This window comes from Typopeltis vanoorti, chromosome 18 (genome assembly GCF_054136105.1).
Source record: "Typopeltis vanoorti isolate ZY-2024b chromosome 18, IOZ_Tvanoo_1.0, whole genome shotgun sequence".
Classification (NCBI taxonomy): domain Eukaryota; kingdom Metazoa; phylum Arthropoda; class Arachnida; order Uropygi; family Thelyphonidae; genus Typopeltis; species Typopeltis vanoorti.
This window is the reverse complement of record NC_143566.1, coordinates 85,496,486-85,513,778: the sequence shown is the minus strand read 5'-3', so window position 1 is coordinate 85,513,778 and position 17,293 is coordinate 85,496,486. Positions and strand designations below refer to the sequence as shown.

Below are 17,293 nucleotides of genomic sequence, written 5' to 3'. Positions count from 1 at the left end.
GACACAATTCAGGTTCTTTTCTCCAAATAGAATCTCATAATTTTTTCAGCACCTCTAAATAGCATTGTTGGTTGACCGTTTGTCCCTGTTCAATGAATTCATACTGAGCTATCTCCTTGTGATCAAAAAAACACAACAGGTCTTGAACTGCAAACATGACTTGCATGCTTTTTTCCTCGGACGTGGCAAAGTTGGGGTTTTCCACTGCATGCTCTACCATTTTGTTTCAGGATCATATTGGAATCACCAGGTTTCTTCACCTGTAATTACTCTTGGAAACATGTGCTTATTTGCAGAAAGATCAGTCACAACTTGAACCTGCTGCTGCTTCTTCTGTTCATCCATCAAGATCTGAGCCACAAACTTTGCAGAAATCTTTCGCATACCCAATTCTACAGTTAAAATTACCCTGAATTCATCAGCCAGACCATACCAAATCTTGCACTCTGTTCACATTTGCATCCATCATTTTTGTTTTTGGCTGCACACTTCTGGGATCTTCGTCCACATCTTCTTGACCACCTTTGAATCTCTTATGCCACTCAGACACTTGACTTTTTCAGAGCATCCACAGCATATGCCACTTTCAACAGCTCCAACATTTCAGTAGCAGTTTTGCTGATTTTCACACAAAATTTGATGTTAACACACTGCTCCAAATTTCAACCACACATTTTTTTACGCCAAAGTTTACATGCATATCTCTATTATTTTTGCAATAGCCAACTAACAAATGGCTCTGTTGGCTTGAGGTTTACACATGTATTAGTTAAAACATGTACAATGATGATTACTTATGTGACTCCAACCAAATCACCCCACGGGCAACACTACGCGGCCGTTCCAGGAATTAAATTGTCACACCTCGTATATCTATCAGAGATGTGAAATATGGAAAGGCAGGCATGTGAATACACTGCATAATTCAGAAGGCCTGGTTAGAAGTCGAAATTCCAAATGACTGGACCAGAGTTCTCATAATAAATTTAGTTTAATCCTTTATCCAAGTGTGAGCAAACAAAGTTTGCACCTGAAAGTATCTTCAGGACTGGGGTAAAGTGGTACAACACCAGGGCACTCCTTGCAAAGGTGGAGTAAGCTACCAACACTCCTATCTCAGTATCTCCCATAATGCAAAACACATCTCCTTGCGGATATGTCTAATGTTATGCATTAAGGGAAGGACCACAACCCAGACTAGTTTCGACCTTTATTGAGGTCTCTTCAGTGGGAGCCAGGCCCAAGTGGAGATACCAGGCAGAAGCATTAGCAGGTCATCTCTACCTATAGGAGTTGTCAAATGGTGGGCCACCCTTTTTTAATAAATTGCTCTGGATTTAGAGAAAGATGTTGAAAGTTTATTTTTCACTTGGTTAGAGTATAATAAATTTAGTTTAATCCTTTATCCAAGTGTGAGCAAATAAAGTTTGCGTCTGAAAGTATCTTCAGTACTGGGGTAAAGTGGTACAACACTAGGGCACTCCTTGCAAAGGTGGAGCAAGCTACCAACATAAACTTTCAACATCTTTCTCTAAATCCAGAGTAATTTATTAAAAAAGGATGGTACCCCATTTGACAACTCCTATAGTTAGAGATGACCTGCTAATGCTTCTGCCTGGTATCTCCACTTGGGCCTGGCTCCCACTGAAGAGACCTCAATAAAGGTCGAAACTAGTCTGGGTTGTGGCCCTTCCCTTAATGCATAACATTAGACATATCTGCAAGGAGATGTGTTTTGCATTATGGGTGATACTGAGATAGGAGTGTTGGTAGCTTTCTCCACCTTTGCAAGGAGTGACCTGGTGTTGTACCATTTTACCCCAGTCCTGAAGATACTTTCAGGCGTAAACTTTGTTTGCTCACACTTGGATAAAGGATTAAACTAAATTTATTATACTCTAACCAAGTGAAAAATAAACTTTCAACAGAGTTCTCATAGTACACATGTCTAAAAACTGAAATAAAACAAAACAAGAATTGTAGGAATTTCCCAACGAGTGTGTCCAGCAAAACCAATACTGCTGAAAAGAAAACCTGGGGGGTGGGGGGAACAAGATGGGTTTATGCCAAATATAGGGTCTGTCAAGACCCGGTTTTTGATTAAGACAATCATCAAGAATCATGGAATGATAACAAGAATCTCCTTTTAATTTCAATTAAATATAGCATGAGTATTATTAAAGATAGCATATTGTATATCCTTGTCAAAAATATGGGAAAGTTTAGTCCTGATAACATATAATCCTCATTTTTTTTTTTTTTTTTTTTAATTGAGACCTTTAATTCTTAAATTAGTCTAATGTTTTCTTTAACTGAATTTATAAATATTTATAAATTAAGATTGTTATATGAAATTGTGAATTAATACCTATATTTTATTCATCACTGATGAAATTTACCTCTCTTTAATGCTTAGCAATATAACATCACGTGGCTCGTTCTATTTTGAATGATCACTTGTTTGTATTCCACCTTGTAAAAACTGTTCTTATCAAGCCACTGAGGATAGTCTGTTAGTTTCAGACTGAAATATTTGGCAAACATTAAAATATTCCTGTGTTAACGTGTTTATAATACCTACTAACATCATCTGATAAAGTAAAGAGCTGATATTAACATCTCTAATTTTGGTATCAGTTTAATACCACTTTCCTTCATAATGTGATCCATGTAGATGATAAATAACATAGTGAAGATAATGTACATACTTGTCGTACACCTGACTTAACATCAAACCATCTTGTATCTCCTTCAATTCTAATTACTGATTTACAACTCAAATAGAGACTATGTATTGCTGATCAAAAATAAATAAATACATATATATAAAAAGAGAAAAAAAATCCTTACCCCACCAATGGTACTAATGTACTATGGGTTTACAGAAAATGGGTGGGTGTATCATAAAAATAAATAAATAAATAAAAATAACTGCTAACTTACAAGTTATAGACTATGTATTGCTCTGTATAATGATTGCTTTACCCCATATTTCATACAACCTGTTCTGAACAGTTTTACTTTTGAAATCTTGTCATATGTCTTTAAAATCTACAAAACTTAAATACAGAGCCTTGTTACATTCAAAGGAATTCTTAGTTTTTATCTTAAAGAGGAAAATTAGACATGGACCACCTATTTGGCTCTGGGAAAGGACAAGCAGATAAAGATAGATAGTAAAAGTAAATAAAAATCTTTATCTACTTGTCTTTTCCCAAGCTTCACAAGGTGAAACTAGAACAAAGGAATGCTAATCCCATTTACAGAGATGAACACATGCTGGAATGCATTATATGGATGGTTATAAAATTCAATGAGATTACAATTAACTCTAAAACTAAAATAAATATGATTTAAAATACAAAAATCAAAAAATTTAGACAAATAAAATGACTGAATGAGAAAATTTTATATTTAAAAAAAAAGAGGGGGTGGCATGCTGTTGCTTGCCATTTATGAGGATGAGATTCTCCTAAATCTTGGCAATGGATAGGTAGTCATTCTAATATAAGTCTGGATGGTGTAGAAGTGCTTCAGCACTCACCTTAAATAACCACTCAAACCTAAACTGTTACCAATGTAAAAGGTACAAGGTACTGGACATGAGGATATTGTGATCAATGTCCACTGTATGCTGAGCAAGGTCAGATTTTTCAGGTTTATTGTTACTGATATAAGACAGGTAGGAGATGTGCTTGTAGTTATTTTTGACTGAACATCCTGTTTATTGAAAGTATAAGTGGAGGCACTTGCACCGAATGTGGTAAGCACCAGGGAAAAGGGGGGGCTGTTTATCTTTCATGAATGGTAACCAGAAGATTTTCTGTAATGTATGAGTGGGTTTAAGTGGTTATTTCAAGATAGTGTTAAAGCACTTCTACGCTGCCCAAACTTAAACACACTATTCATTGCCAAGATTTGGGAGAGTTATCCTCATAAATGGCAAGCAATAGTGTGAACTCCCCCCCCTTTTTTAATATCATGTTGTCAGTCAATCATTTATCTAGATTTTGTTAATTTTTGTATTTCGAATCATTTTAATTTTAGCATTAACTGTAATCTCATTTTAGTTTGCAACCACCCATAGTGGCATTCCAGCACATGGCTTAGCTTTGTAAATAGGATTAGCTTTCTTTGTTCTAGCTTCACTTTGTGATTATGCTGATGCACTGATGATGACCCATTAAATTCTAGCCAAAATATTTGCTATAATAACAATACATGTGTCTAATAACTTCTCAAGTATTCTTGCATAAATCCTGCCTGGAACACCTAGTAGAGAAATTTCCTATGTCATTCTCATATTGGTTTATTTCAATTTTTATAGAAAAATACCATGATTAGTCTACTGCAATCATCTGAAAGTTATTTTCTGAATTATGCAATGCAGCTACTGTAAACCTTTTATATCTCCATATTTGCTCATTTATGGTCAAATATCATCTATTCCAGCTGCCTTTCCACATTTCAGGTTTCTGATGTTTTTTCTATCTCAATTATTGATATATATCCACAGACTGCATTTCTCTTCTCCCTATACTACCAACTATTCTGTCATTGTCATTTTAACAATTTTTGAAAGTAATTACTCAGATGTAAAAATGTCTTCCTTCAGTTTTTGTGTCTCCTTTATCATCAGATTCCTTTTTACAATACTCTTTCCTACATTTCTAAGCTTTTTCAGTACCTCCAAAACATTTTGCATTTCGTCATCTTCTTGATATTTATCTTCTGTTCTTACCTCGCTTCTCCAAATTTTCCAAAAACAGTTTCTAAGGGAGCAATATCAGACTATACACAGATTAGGAGGTTAAATCAAGCAGGAGTCAGAAGAATGACAATATCATTAAGCAAGAACTTCCAAAAAGAATGCTGTGGAGATAAGGAGAAGATGATCAGCAAGATCATGAGCAGTACAAGGCTCAGGCTGAAAAGGTGACTAGCATGACAAGAAAGGAAAAATCAAGTTATTAAAAGAAATTAGCTGAGCGGCCAAAGAAAATTCCAAAGAGTTTGTTTATGTGGCAAATAAAAAGAATAATGCCTACAAAAGGTTAATTTTAAGGAGTGCTGATGGCAGTGATGTGACAGAAGAAGAAGAAGACAAAAAGTTGAATTACTGGAGTGACCACTTTGCAATGGCCATATACTCCAAGTGAAGATACTGCTGTGACAAGAACTGATGAATTGAAACACTTAGGATATTTGCAGAATCTTAATACAAACACAGCTATGAGATTAGATGGGATATCAGCTCGTAAATTATGAGACTGTACAAAGGAATTGGTATTACCTTTAACCAGGCAGTTTAACTTAATTCTCAGTTTTGGCAAAGTCCAAAGGAAATGGTAAAATACACTGCTTAGAAAGAAGTCAACAGACACTGCCCATGGGTAAGGTGCATTATACTATGTAACGAGTCACGTGTTTGTAGCTGGTATAAACTGGAGGTATGATGCACCCAAGTCAGTGCAACTGTGTCTGGATGAAATGACTGTGAGCAGGGAACTGACAGAGTTTGAAAGAGGCATTGTGATAGGATGCTTATGTTGCAGATCTATATGTTCAGCAAATGTTGACAAACTAGGCCATCCTGGGTCAAAAAACAATAAGTAATACCATACTAAGATGGAAGCGCAGGAAGTCAACTGTAAGGGCTATATGCAGTGGAAGACTCACTGAATGTGACTACAGGGTGCTATGAAGGATAATATGTAAAAACTGCCATGTGTCAGCTGACATGATGAATGCTGAATTCCAGGCATTGACTGGAACACAAATCTACACAAAAATTGAAAAATGAGGCTCACAACATGGGTTTCCATAATAGGACCACAATATGCAAATCCCACATCACCTGAACTAACATGCAGCATTGTCTTCAGTGCTGCAAAGAGCATGTAAGTGGGACATGGAAGCTTGGAAAGCTGTGTTATAGAGTGACAAATCACACTACACCCTCTACCAAGCAGATGGATGGGTGTGGGTGAGGAAAATGCCCAGTGAATGTGTCTTACCAGAGTCCGTAAGCCCAACTATGAAATTCAGAGGTGACAGTGTGATGGTATGGCTCTGTTTTTCCTGGTTTGTCCTCTGAACATTCTGGACAATGCAATGCTTTCTACTTTGTGGCGTTTCTATGGACAATGCAATGCTTTCTACTTTGTGGCGTTTCTATGGACAATGCAATGCTGAAAGAGCCAATGGAAGTGACCATTGGCTCTTTCAGCAAGACAATGCACCGTGTCAGAAGGCTGCTGCTGTAACTGAGTGGTTTATGGGCATTAATATCACCACACTTGACTGGCATCCACAGAGCCCTGATCTCAACCCTACTGAACATCTGTAGGATGAACTGGAGAGTCAAGGGGAGGTCAAGAGATATCCATTCCCATAACAGGCCAGGATTTCATTACATGCCTGCAGGAAAAATCATCCAAAATTCCCACTAATTACTATTATACCCTTGTGGAAAGTATGCCCCATAGGATTGCTCAGTCATCACAGAAGAAGGAGGTCCTACATCTTATTAAATTGCCATGGCTGCTTGTTTTTCCATATGGTATCAGTTGATTTCTTTCCAAGAAGTATAGTTCTATTGAAAATATTGAAAAGTATAGTTGTATAGTTCTATTGAAAAAGAAGGCTCCAAGACTGGTAGCAAACTATAGTCAAACTAGTATTTTGGGATGGGTGATAAAAGTATTGGAAAAGTTGGTCAAAGTGAGAAATTCGTGAATGATTAGATAAGAATATGCAGAGAAAAACAATATTTTGTTTCTGTCACAGAGATTTTTAGAGATACAATATAAAAATTGTAATAACACACAAAACAATAAGTGGAAGATGTCACACTAGAAGTATAAAGTCCTACAAGAGGTGCTGGTGGCTAGCCTTAGCTGTTGGACAGGAGGTCTAAGAATTAACATTTTCCAAAGTTTGGGAAGTTAACAAAACCATATTAATTTAGATTTAGTTGGTTTTTTAAAAGCTGATGTGAATTTGTAAAAAAAAAAAAAAAGAGTCTTGAAGTTTGTATTATTTGCTGTAGCGAAGCATAGTAGTTTTTTCCCAAATGATTCAGTGCCAAGCATCGAAGCCATGGTCGGTAGATCTCTCAGTTTGTCGGGATGACAAGTGGCAAGAACAAACAACCTTGTACACACCTGGAATGGTGGGAGGGAGATCTTTAGGAGAATGGATAAAGGTAACCAGCTTCAAATGGGGTTTGAAAGCAATGCAGAAATAATGTTTCTTTAAAGTTCTGGCTATTTTTTCTGAGGTGACTCAGATATAGTAAAGAGTAATAAAATTACTATAATCTGCATTTTAAAGAAGGATGTGAAGTGACAGAAGAAACAACTATTGCATTAATTTTTTTGGCATTATAACCATTGGACAGGAGGGTATGGCGAATTGAGGTGTGAGGGAAGCCTGGCTGGAATTGAGGTTAAAGGCTCTGTTAACAAGGGCTTTTACAGTACCGTATTGTTCGTAGTGGTGGTGGGGTAATGACTGAAAGGTGTGCATGTATCTATGTACGTATTGCCTGAATATAACATCTTATTCTACATAAAATTAATAATTACGTGAAATATCATATTCCATAATTAATAAATATTTTTCTTATATATAAAAATTATATGAACTGTTACAAAAAGAAAGTCTTACCACTGTTATGTCAGCTGGATTCAAGGCATTTTTTGAAAGCATTGCAGATAGTGCTTGACAGGCACGTGGAAAAGCTGCTGCACCATTAAGAGCCATTGTAATAGGAGTTGAATCATGGCCGCTAGCAGAAACTCTACATTAAAAAAATAATAACAGACTAGAAAGTTTAATAGCATGCACAAGTCGATTTTCTTAAAATATGAATCCTACCAATAAAATATTGTAAACCATCTTATCCTTCACATCCCTTAAATCTGGACACTTTGCCTTAGAGACCAAACATGAAACTTATTCCAATCACTTTGACACCAATAAGCAGCATGTGGTCAACACTAATAAAACCCATCTACCAATTTAAGACATTAACAAACACTCAATCTCACTGTAGGCTTTGAATCCATGCCTAGTGACTGCAGAGTAGACATACCCTACATTTAAAACCAAACTAGCTAGATAACTGTTTTTATTGTACTTTATTAATGAATCAGGCATGAAATATTCAATAAAGTAAAAAAGCATTATTTCCTTAAATATAATGAAGTAATACAGAAAGTTTAAATATATGGGATTAATATGTTATGGCCAATAGCCAAAACCTCATACTTAAAGCATGAGAAAGTTTTAGATAAAACTTACAAGTGTGATTTAAAATATATATATATATATATATATATAATGTGTATAATCTAAATTTTGAATGTCTTCTTAATGGTGGTCTAGTAAACTGAGTGGAAAGTGTCTCCATTTTCTAACTACCAAATCACGGGTTCAAATCCCAGCATTGCATAGCTGTTAGTGAGTCTTTATGTGACAGATGAATTGTACTGAGTAAATGCAAATCCATGCATTTGAAGTGCGCTTTCTTCTGTATTTGTAAAAAATACAACTGTATTCGGTTCATTCCTTCAAGAACAGTTTAAGTTGTTTTGTATCTCTTTTATACATCCTGACAAAACCAGACAGCTAAGTTGGCGAAACTTGGTGTTTTTTTACTTAGTATCAATTATTAAAAATCCTTCGGCCAATACAACCCAGTTTATGTTAATTCTTGCATTCATTAGATGGTCAAAAATAATATAGAAATATTTGTACTGTATTTCTTAGGATAAGTTATACTAAAATGAGGTTATATTGAATGAAACATGTTTTCCATTGGTATGGAAGTCATTTCATGTGTAACAGTCTCAATTCAAACTTAACTAATCTAACTCTTATTGAAATCTGGTCTTCACTATGAGAAGTGAATTCACCTTTCAGTGGTCATTCTCTTGTCCCCATTATTCATGTATATTCAACACTAATAAAACCTATCTACGAATTTAAGAGATTAACAAACACTCAATCTCACTGTAGGATTTGAATCCATGGCCTAGTAAACTGACTGCAGAGTAAACGTGAATGAGAAGCATCATTTCTATATAATATGGAAATATTAGGTTAATAAAATACAACTGAAATTACTCAGTATCACACAAAGTTAGAGCTTCAGGAGAATACTTTGGCCTGTTATAAAGTCAGAGGTATTGAGAACATTTTAACTCAGTACTGTTTTCTCCTATTCTTAAGTGACCATGAATATTTTATTCTTAAGTGCACATGAACAACTACATATTATATCAAGTTCCTTAAGGACTTTAAATCTTTAAGAACCTTTAGAATTTTTTAGTGGACAGCAGATTAAAAGTATCCCTACAAGAAGGAAATGAACACTGGTAAACTGGGATTTCTGATTGACCACAGAACAACTTCAAAAATTTAAGAAAAGCAATTTCATTGCATAGTTGTTTCAATTCTCTAACTGCTGATTTGCAACATGTAGTGCTATATAGTGCTCAGATTTAATGTTTTGAAGTTTCCCCTTGGCTTATTATATGCCTTTTTAAGATAAAGTTAAACAGTGATAATTTTGTCAGCTAAGTGGATAGGGTAGCTGCTTAGCAACCAACAAGCCAGAGGTTTGAATTCTGCCGAGTAATCCTCAGACCACCGACAATATTAATAGGTATGACAGACTACAACTTTTTATAGGTAGGATTTATAATTAAAAATTAAAAATTATAATCACATGATTTCTCGATTATTGGCCATTAGGTAAAAATTCAGTTTTGACAACTTGTTTTCGATCTAAATCTGGTAAGTCATTTAACAATTCTCCCTTCTCCCCCCCCCCCCCCCCAACAATTTATTATCCTTTTCTTAGGCATGATTTTCCATAAAATATGTTTCCTGGAACAATCAGTAGAAAAATTCCTCTATAATTCAATGCATCACACAGAACAAGTGAATATATGTATAGCATATACCATGAAATTCACAGTGTTCAAACAGTTGATAAAAGAATAGGCCCTCGAACACAAGTTCTGAGAAAAATAATTAGGGAAATTAATAGATGGATCAATGATAGAATCATATTAAAAATGAGCATATGAAGAAACTTGACAGTGTTAGCATTCTGGAATGTGTGAGGAAATTTAAGATAGTATGTTCACTTATGAATGTCTCTGAATAACAGATATATATTTTGTGTATGGTAAGAGTCTGGAAGAGGAGAGTTTAACAAAATAAATGGTTGATGCAGTAAGAAGGTCCTCCTTGGCAAATAAGACCTTGGAAGTTTTTTCCCACTTGGTTAGACTATAATAAATTTAGTTTAATCCATTATCCAAGTGTAAGCAAACAAAGTTTGTGCCTGAAGTATCTTCAGGACTGAGGCAACTCGTGGTAAAGGTGAACCTAGCTCTCATCACTCCTTGTCTTGATATCTCCAATAATGCAAAGCACATCTCCTTGCAGACATGTATAACGCTATGCATTAAGGAAAGAGCTACAACCCAGGCCAATTTTGACCTTTATTATTAAGACAAGGAGTGATAAGAGCTTGATTCACCTTTACCACGAGTTGCCTTAGTCCTGAAGATACTTCAGGCGCAAACTTTGTTTTCTTACACTTGGATAAAGGATTACTCTAAATTTATTATAGCAAATAAGACCACTCTAGAGGAAAATTGTCAATAGGAAGTTAGTAACAATATTGAAGCATCACGTACATCCCTTGATGGTATATATAAGAAATTTAATCATGATGAATCAGTGCGATAACTTATCATATTTACACAGTGTATCCAAGAACAAAATAAATATAATGATTTCTAAGCCATACTTATTTTGTTTCTGTATGGTAATGCAAGTCAGCTGGTGTTTGCTTATCATGATTAACTTGAGATCAAAGAGGGTCTCAGTAAGTGAATTTCATGTTCTGTGAGGAATTGGAATCATTTTTTTTTAAAATAAAATTATCTGCATTTTTAGAAATAGGGGATATTATTAATCCATCCTTATTTCATAGCTCAATATATTGACATTTAGAAAGTTTCACAGGGTGCTTAAGGGTCAAAGCTGTATAACTGAGAGGAGACCTCCACATAGTCTTTAAAGGAATGCGGAGAACTGACCAGGGCTTCTGACCTGTCCAATCCTCACTTTCTCGTGGTGCACCCTGTAGGGTATCTACCTGGATACTGAACGAACGAGGATGGGCTAGCAATTTGGGATTTAGCCGACCAAATTGTATTCTTATTGGCTTAAACCATTATAGAAAATGATGGCACAACATGACAAAATTTCATGCCGGCTGGGGCATCGCCCGGTTAGACAAGGCTCCCGTTGTTTTCGCCAGGAAACCAGGGCGAACAGAGAAAAGTCAGCTACTGGAACAAATCTGAAAACCCACCCCAACTCAACATCACCAGAGTTAAAGATCGGTACTATTAACATAAACATAAGAAGCCTGAATGGCAAAGAAATGGAGCTAGCTGAGGAATTAGATAAGTACCTGATCGACATAATAGGGGTGACTGAAACAAAAAAGACAAAAACTGGTGAGATCTTTCTGAGCAATAAATACAGAATGTTATATTCAGGAAATGACAATCAAGGAAAAGAAGGAGTAGCCATAGTATTCAACACTAAATACGAGGCTAACCTTCTTGAATGGCAGGCAGTCTCAACTAGAGTGACGTGGGCAAATATCAGAATGGGGAAAGGGACAATGAGACTTATTTGTGCCTATGGTCCCACAGAAGGTTCTACTAATGTACAAGTGGAGGAATTTTTTGATGCTTTAGAAAAAGCAACTGACACAATGAAAAAGGTAAAGTTGGTCCTTGGTGGGAATCTAAATAGCAGGGTAGGAAATGATTGTCAGACATACAAAAATATTTTGGGAAAATTTGGAGAAAAGAGCAAAGCTAATAATAATGGCAAATATCTGTTGGATTTCTGCTCAGGACATGGACTGGTTATTACTAACACCATGTTCCAACATAAAAATGTGCACAAATTCACATGGAGAGAAGAGACAAGGAATAAGAAAAGTCTCATTGACTATGTTATTGTTGATAGTGATGTTTTCTCCATGGTGCAGGACACCAGAGTGTACAGATGATTTGAAATTGGAAGTGATCACTATTTAGTCTTGAGCAGGATAAAATTGAATTTCATACTGAAAATATATACTTTTTATATATGGGTACTATGAGAGTTCTACTCCAATCATTGGGAATTCGTCCCTCTGTCCAGGCATTCTAAACTATGCAGTCCAGCTGCTGTAAGACTTTTATACCACCATACTTCAGCATTTCTGGTCGAATATCATCTACTCCTGCTGCCTTTCCACATTTCAAGCCTTTGATGGCTTTTTTACTTCAAGTATGGATATGTATTCCTGACTGCATGCCTGGTCAGTGTTTTTTATCACGGTGCTGTCATCACTGCTTGTTTCATTTAGCAGTTTTTCAAAGTAATTACTCCATACTTCAAGAATATCTTATTCTCTCGTTTTCATGTCACCTTTATCATCTCCAACTCCTTTTACAGCACTCTTTCCTCCATTCCTAAGCTTCTTCAACAACCTCCAGAATATTTTCCCACCTTCTTGATATTTATTTTCTATATTCTTGCCAATGTCCTCCCATGACTTTGGTTTAGCTAGTTTTACACAGTGTTTAGCATTCTTGCATTTGTCTCTATATTCTCAAAGAGCACAAGCTGACTTATTTGCCAGGAACTTTTCATATGCTTTCTTCTTTTCCTTCACTGCCTCTTTAACTTCCTGTGTCCACCATGGAGTTCTAATTTTTCTATCCTTGCAGACAACTTCACCACATGCCTCTCTAGCTGAATCAATCAGGGTTTTCTTCAAGGCTTGCCACTGAATCTCCAAGGTTTGGTTCCTGTTCTCAAACTCTTTCATTTTTTCTTCAATAATCTTTGTGTATTTTAGTCTACAGTTCACATCTGAGAGCTGCTCAACTTTTATTTGCTTTAAAACTTTCTTACATGTCATTCTTTTCAATATGAAATTCAATTTTATCTGCTCAAAACTAAATAGTGATCACTTCCAATTTCAAATCCTCTGTACACTCTGGTGTCCTGCACTAGGGAGAAAACATCACCATCAACAATAACATAGTCCATGAGACTTTTCTTATTCCTTGCCTCTTTTCTCCATGTAAATTTGTGGAAATTTTTATGTTGGAACGTGGTGTTAGTAATAACCAGTCCATGTCCTGAGCAGAAATCCAACAGGTATTTGCCATTATTATTAGCTTTGCTCTTTTCTCTAAATTTTCCCAAAACATTTTTATATGTCTGACAATCACTTCCTACTCTGCTATTTAGATCCTCAACAAGGACCAACTTTTCCTTTTTAATTGTTCAGTAGCTTTCTCTAGAGCCTCAAAAAATTCCTCCACTTCTACCTTAGTAGAACCTTCTGTGGGACCATAGGCACAAATAAGTCTCATTGACCATTTCCCCATTCTGATGTTTGCCCAAATCACTCTACTTGACATTGCCTGCAAATTCAGGAAGATGAGCCTCGTATTTTGTGTTGAATACTATGGCTACTCCTTCTTTTCCTTGATTGTCATTGCCTGAATATAACATTTTGTATTTATTGCTCAGAAAGATCTCACCAGTTTTTTTGTCTTTTTTGTTTCAGTTACCCCTATTATGTCGATCAGGTACTTATCTAATTCCTCTACTAGCTCCATTTCTTTGCCATTCAGGCTTCTTATGTTTATGTTGATAGTACCGATCTTTAACTCTGGTGATGTTGAGTTGGGTTGTTTTTCCAGATTTGTTCCAGTAGCTGACTTTTCGCTGTTTGCCCTGGTTCCCTGTCGAAAACAACGGGAGCCTTGTTTAACCAGGCAACGCCCCAGCAGGAATGAAATTTTGTCATGTTATACCATCATTTTGTATTTTGGTTTAACCAATAGGAATACAATTTGGTTGGCTAAATCCCAAATTTCCAGCCCATCCTCATTCGTTTAGTATCCAGGTAGATACCCAACAGGGTGCACCACGAGAAGGTGAGGATTGGACATTAGGTCAGAAGCCCTGGTTGGTTCTCCGCATTCCTTTAAAGGCTATGTGGAGGTCTCCTCTCAGTTATACAGCTTTGACCCTTAAGCATGCCATGCTGAAGGGTGTATTCTCATAAACTTTCTGTCTCTATCTTTTGGAACTTGCTAAGTTTCTATACATTCAGCTAAGAAATAAGGAGGGATTTATAATATCTCCCATTTCTATTAATTTACTTCACTGACATGAAGCCTTTTAAGTTTTCCTCTTTCAACAATATCTAAATTGTTGTTTTATGTTGCTATTATAATGATGATATCATTATTATTATGTAACACCTCCAGAGAGTACAAAGGCTCATCGAGGGAGGTCACTTACTCTACAACTCTCCGTCTTCTCCACTCATTTCACCAACCGCAACTATCTTCATCACCTACATCAACGCCATCTACTGCCAACCACCACCACTAGAATTTTCACAGACAATCACAAACATCCATTCCCACAGCAGGATTCGAAGCTGCAGCCTTTTGGTTGGAGAATGGATACGCTAACCACCAAGGCCGGCAATAAGAGTTGACAAAACCTATAACACAATAGTACTATCAGACAAGTGAAAGGAAAAGAAGGAATCTGTTAACCTGTTTCTTGAACCAGAACTTGTAGTCAGTGGGGAAGGCCATTGCAAAGAACAGAGGCAGATGGAATAAAGGAATAGGATGAGAAGATGGTTTACTAAGCTTGGAGCTCAAAAGTGTGCGCGTGCGACAAGCAGTAGCTTGTATTCTAGAGTTTAGGAAAAGTGGAGGAATAAAGTTAGGTGATTTGGTGGAACAGCACCATAAACAGAAACAGGGTCTGAAAAAGATTGGGAGACAATTTATGAGAGAGTAATCACTTATTAAGTAGGCTGTCCTCTTCTGGATAGCATAAAAAAAATTATTTCAATTAACTGAAATGCAAATAGGTATTTAAATAAAAATTAATACAGTGAAACACTTAAATTAGAAGTTGAATTGCATAAATTTTTTGCTCTAGTATCAAGGGCATCTTTAGTATGAATTCAAAAATTAATCAAGGCATAAGTAACATAACCAAAGAAGTAATAATGAGAATGTATCAGTCACACACAAATAAAGTGGAGTAGCAGACTCAAAAATTCTAAAATCTTAATGATATTTTTTATATTTTTTTAAAAAAAATTAACTACAATAAGCTGTGTGAAGAACAGTTTTCTCATAAGAGATATAACTTAAGCACAGATCTATTCAGATTGGAGCAATATAGTAAGCTGTCATAGCTTTTCTTTATACAACCATACGAAACTTTTGCTATATCATCCCAAATCTGATGGGCTTAAAGCAAAACAAGTGTTCTCCACCAGGTTGGTAGGAAAACGACCCAGAGGAAGACCAAGATATAGATGGATTGATACAGTACAAAACGCCTTAGACTATAGAAATATAAAATCTGATAATGTTGGCATCTTGACAAGTAACAGACTGATTTGGAGGAAAATTGTAGATAGGGAGTTAGTAATGATGTAAATTTTTCATGTAGTACCATCATATCCTGTACACTCCTTGAGGGTACATCGCAGGAATTTGATGATGATAATTTATTCTCCTTATGGGAAATAGTTCTTTATACAGCTAGCCTTAATTTTTTTTAAAACACACAGACACACACACACACACACATATATATATATATATATATATATTGTTAGATCTAAAATTAGGTGATCTCATTTTACATGACGTGACCATTCCAGAATCTAACAGTAAACATAAAATAAATATGCATACTTATCTTTTAGCACAGTATAACTATGTTTTTTTTATAAACAACATCTTGCATATTAAACTTTGAATTATGTGAATTAAAATTAATGTGTCTGTGTGTCAAGTATAAATATAAGTCAGCAAAAAAGGGGCAGTTATAAGAGAAATTATTAGTGATTTTCTACAAGTAAAAGAATGTAAGTTATTCAGCAACATAGGGCAAAGATCGCCCTAACGCTACAAGAGCAGCGTAAGCACTCACGGGCATCACATCTGAGAAGATATCATGATGCATACATTCTTGTAAGTAGAAAGTCCTGTATGTTGATTGGTGAAGTCACCCAGTCAGAGACCAATAGGTGGGATGATAAGAGAAATTCAAACTCGGAAAGGTGGCACTCTTGGGGAGCGTATAAAACCCGCGACACGGAATTGAATCCCCCCCTGTTTTGTTTTGTTCCTGTATTCTCTCCGTGTGCTACAAGTGTTCATCGCAGTTCAGCTCTTATTTTTAAGAACTGACGTTCGAGAAGTTCCGGCATGGCACCGCAGCAGAGTTCGGCAAGATCGAAGAACGTAGGCCGTCAGTGAGAAGGATCGTTGATGTAAACCCTTAGCAGAAAAATAGCGCCTGGCTCAGGAGAGCATGTGTATCCCACCTGGCGAAAAAATCGAGATAGTCAGAATCATAACAAAGGACAGAAAGAAACCGATAAAGAGTAGATAAATACTTTCACATGTTCTAACCCCTTTTGAGAATTGACTAACAGTGTGAAAAGAGTGCATCTTAAACTTGTAATAGAAGGAAGTGTGAAGGACTGAGATTTATGTAAATGATTCTATGCCTTTTGAAAAGAATTTAAGAACTTTCAGTTAGATAGAGATTTTGTCGTAATTCATTCGAGAAAGATTATCAATGTGCTAAATGCCTAAGTGACCAAATTGAGTTGTAGATAAGAATGTAAAATATGTTGAAATATTTAATTTGTTAACATTTAGAAATCAATGCTAAATTATTTTAAGAATGAAAGAGTGAGAGAAAAGTAGAAGTTTAAATTAGAATTAATAATTGTCTTAATTTTGTATTGCATTGCATAATGAGTTCATTAAACTAACTTGATACTTTACATGTCTGTATTTCTGATCATGCTGACTGACCCTTCATAAAATACGAACCTGTGATTGTATGTGTGCGCGGCGATATCCCAATTAATAGTAGGGCACGACTGCAACAAACTAGGAAACCTACGGCTTCTGAATTTTAGCTAAGATTATTAGTAGCACCTGATATCCTATGACTATTCTGAGGCTGAGTTTAACTCTACCCTTAAGGCCCAGGCTGGCGCAGTAAATAAATTTGCCTGAGTGAATAGGATAGCTCATAGTATTCAGGGAACAGGTATCTCTGGGGCCCTAAGATCATTAAATTACGAAAGGAATAAAATAAAGTGAATAAAGAATAGTGATAAAAC

General features: G+C 35.9%; 1 protein-coding gene across 3 annotated transcripts in view; it reads right to left on the bottom strand.

Annotated features, from left to right (window-relative positions):
• TH1 (negative elongation factor complex member TH1) overlaps positions 1-17,293 on the bottom strand; it is a 152,112-nt gene that overhangs the window by 73,559 nt on the left and 61,260 nt on the right. For all 3 annotated transcript variants that reach the window (XR_016549864.1, XM_090408755.1, XM_090408754.1), the window contains one exon: positions 7,672-7,804. Coding sequence is in view for 2 of the 3 variants with exons in the window: in XM_090408755.1 (XP_090264881.1) it covers positions 7,672-7,804 (133 nt within the window). In the remaining variant the exon portion in view is untranslated. The remainder of the gene's footprint in view (positions 1-7,671; positions 7,805-17,293) is intronic.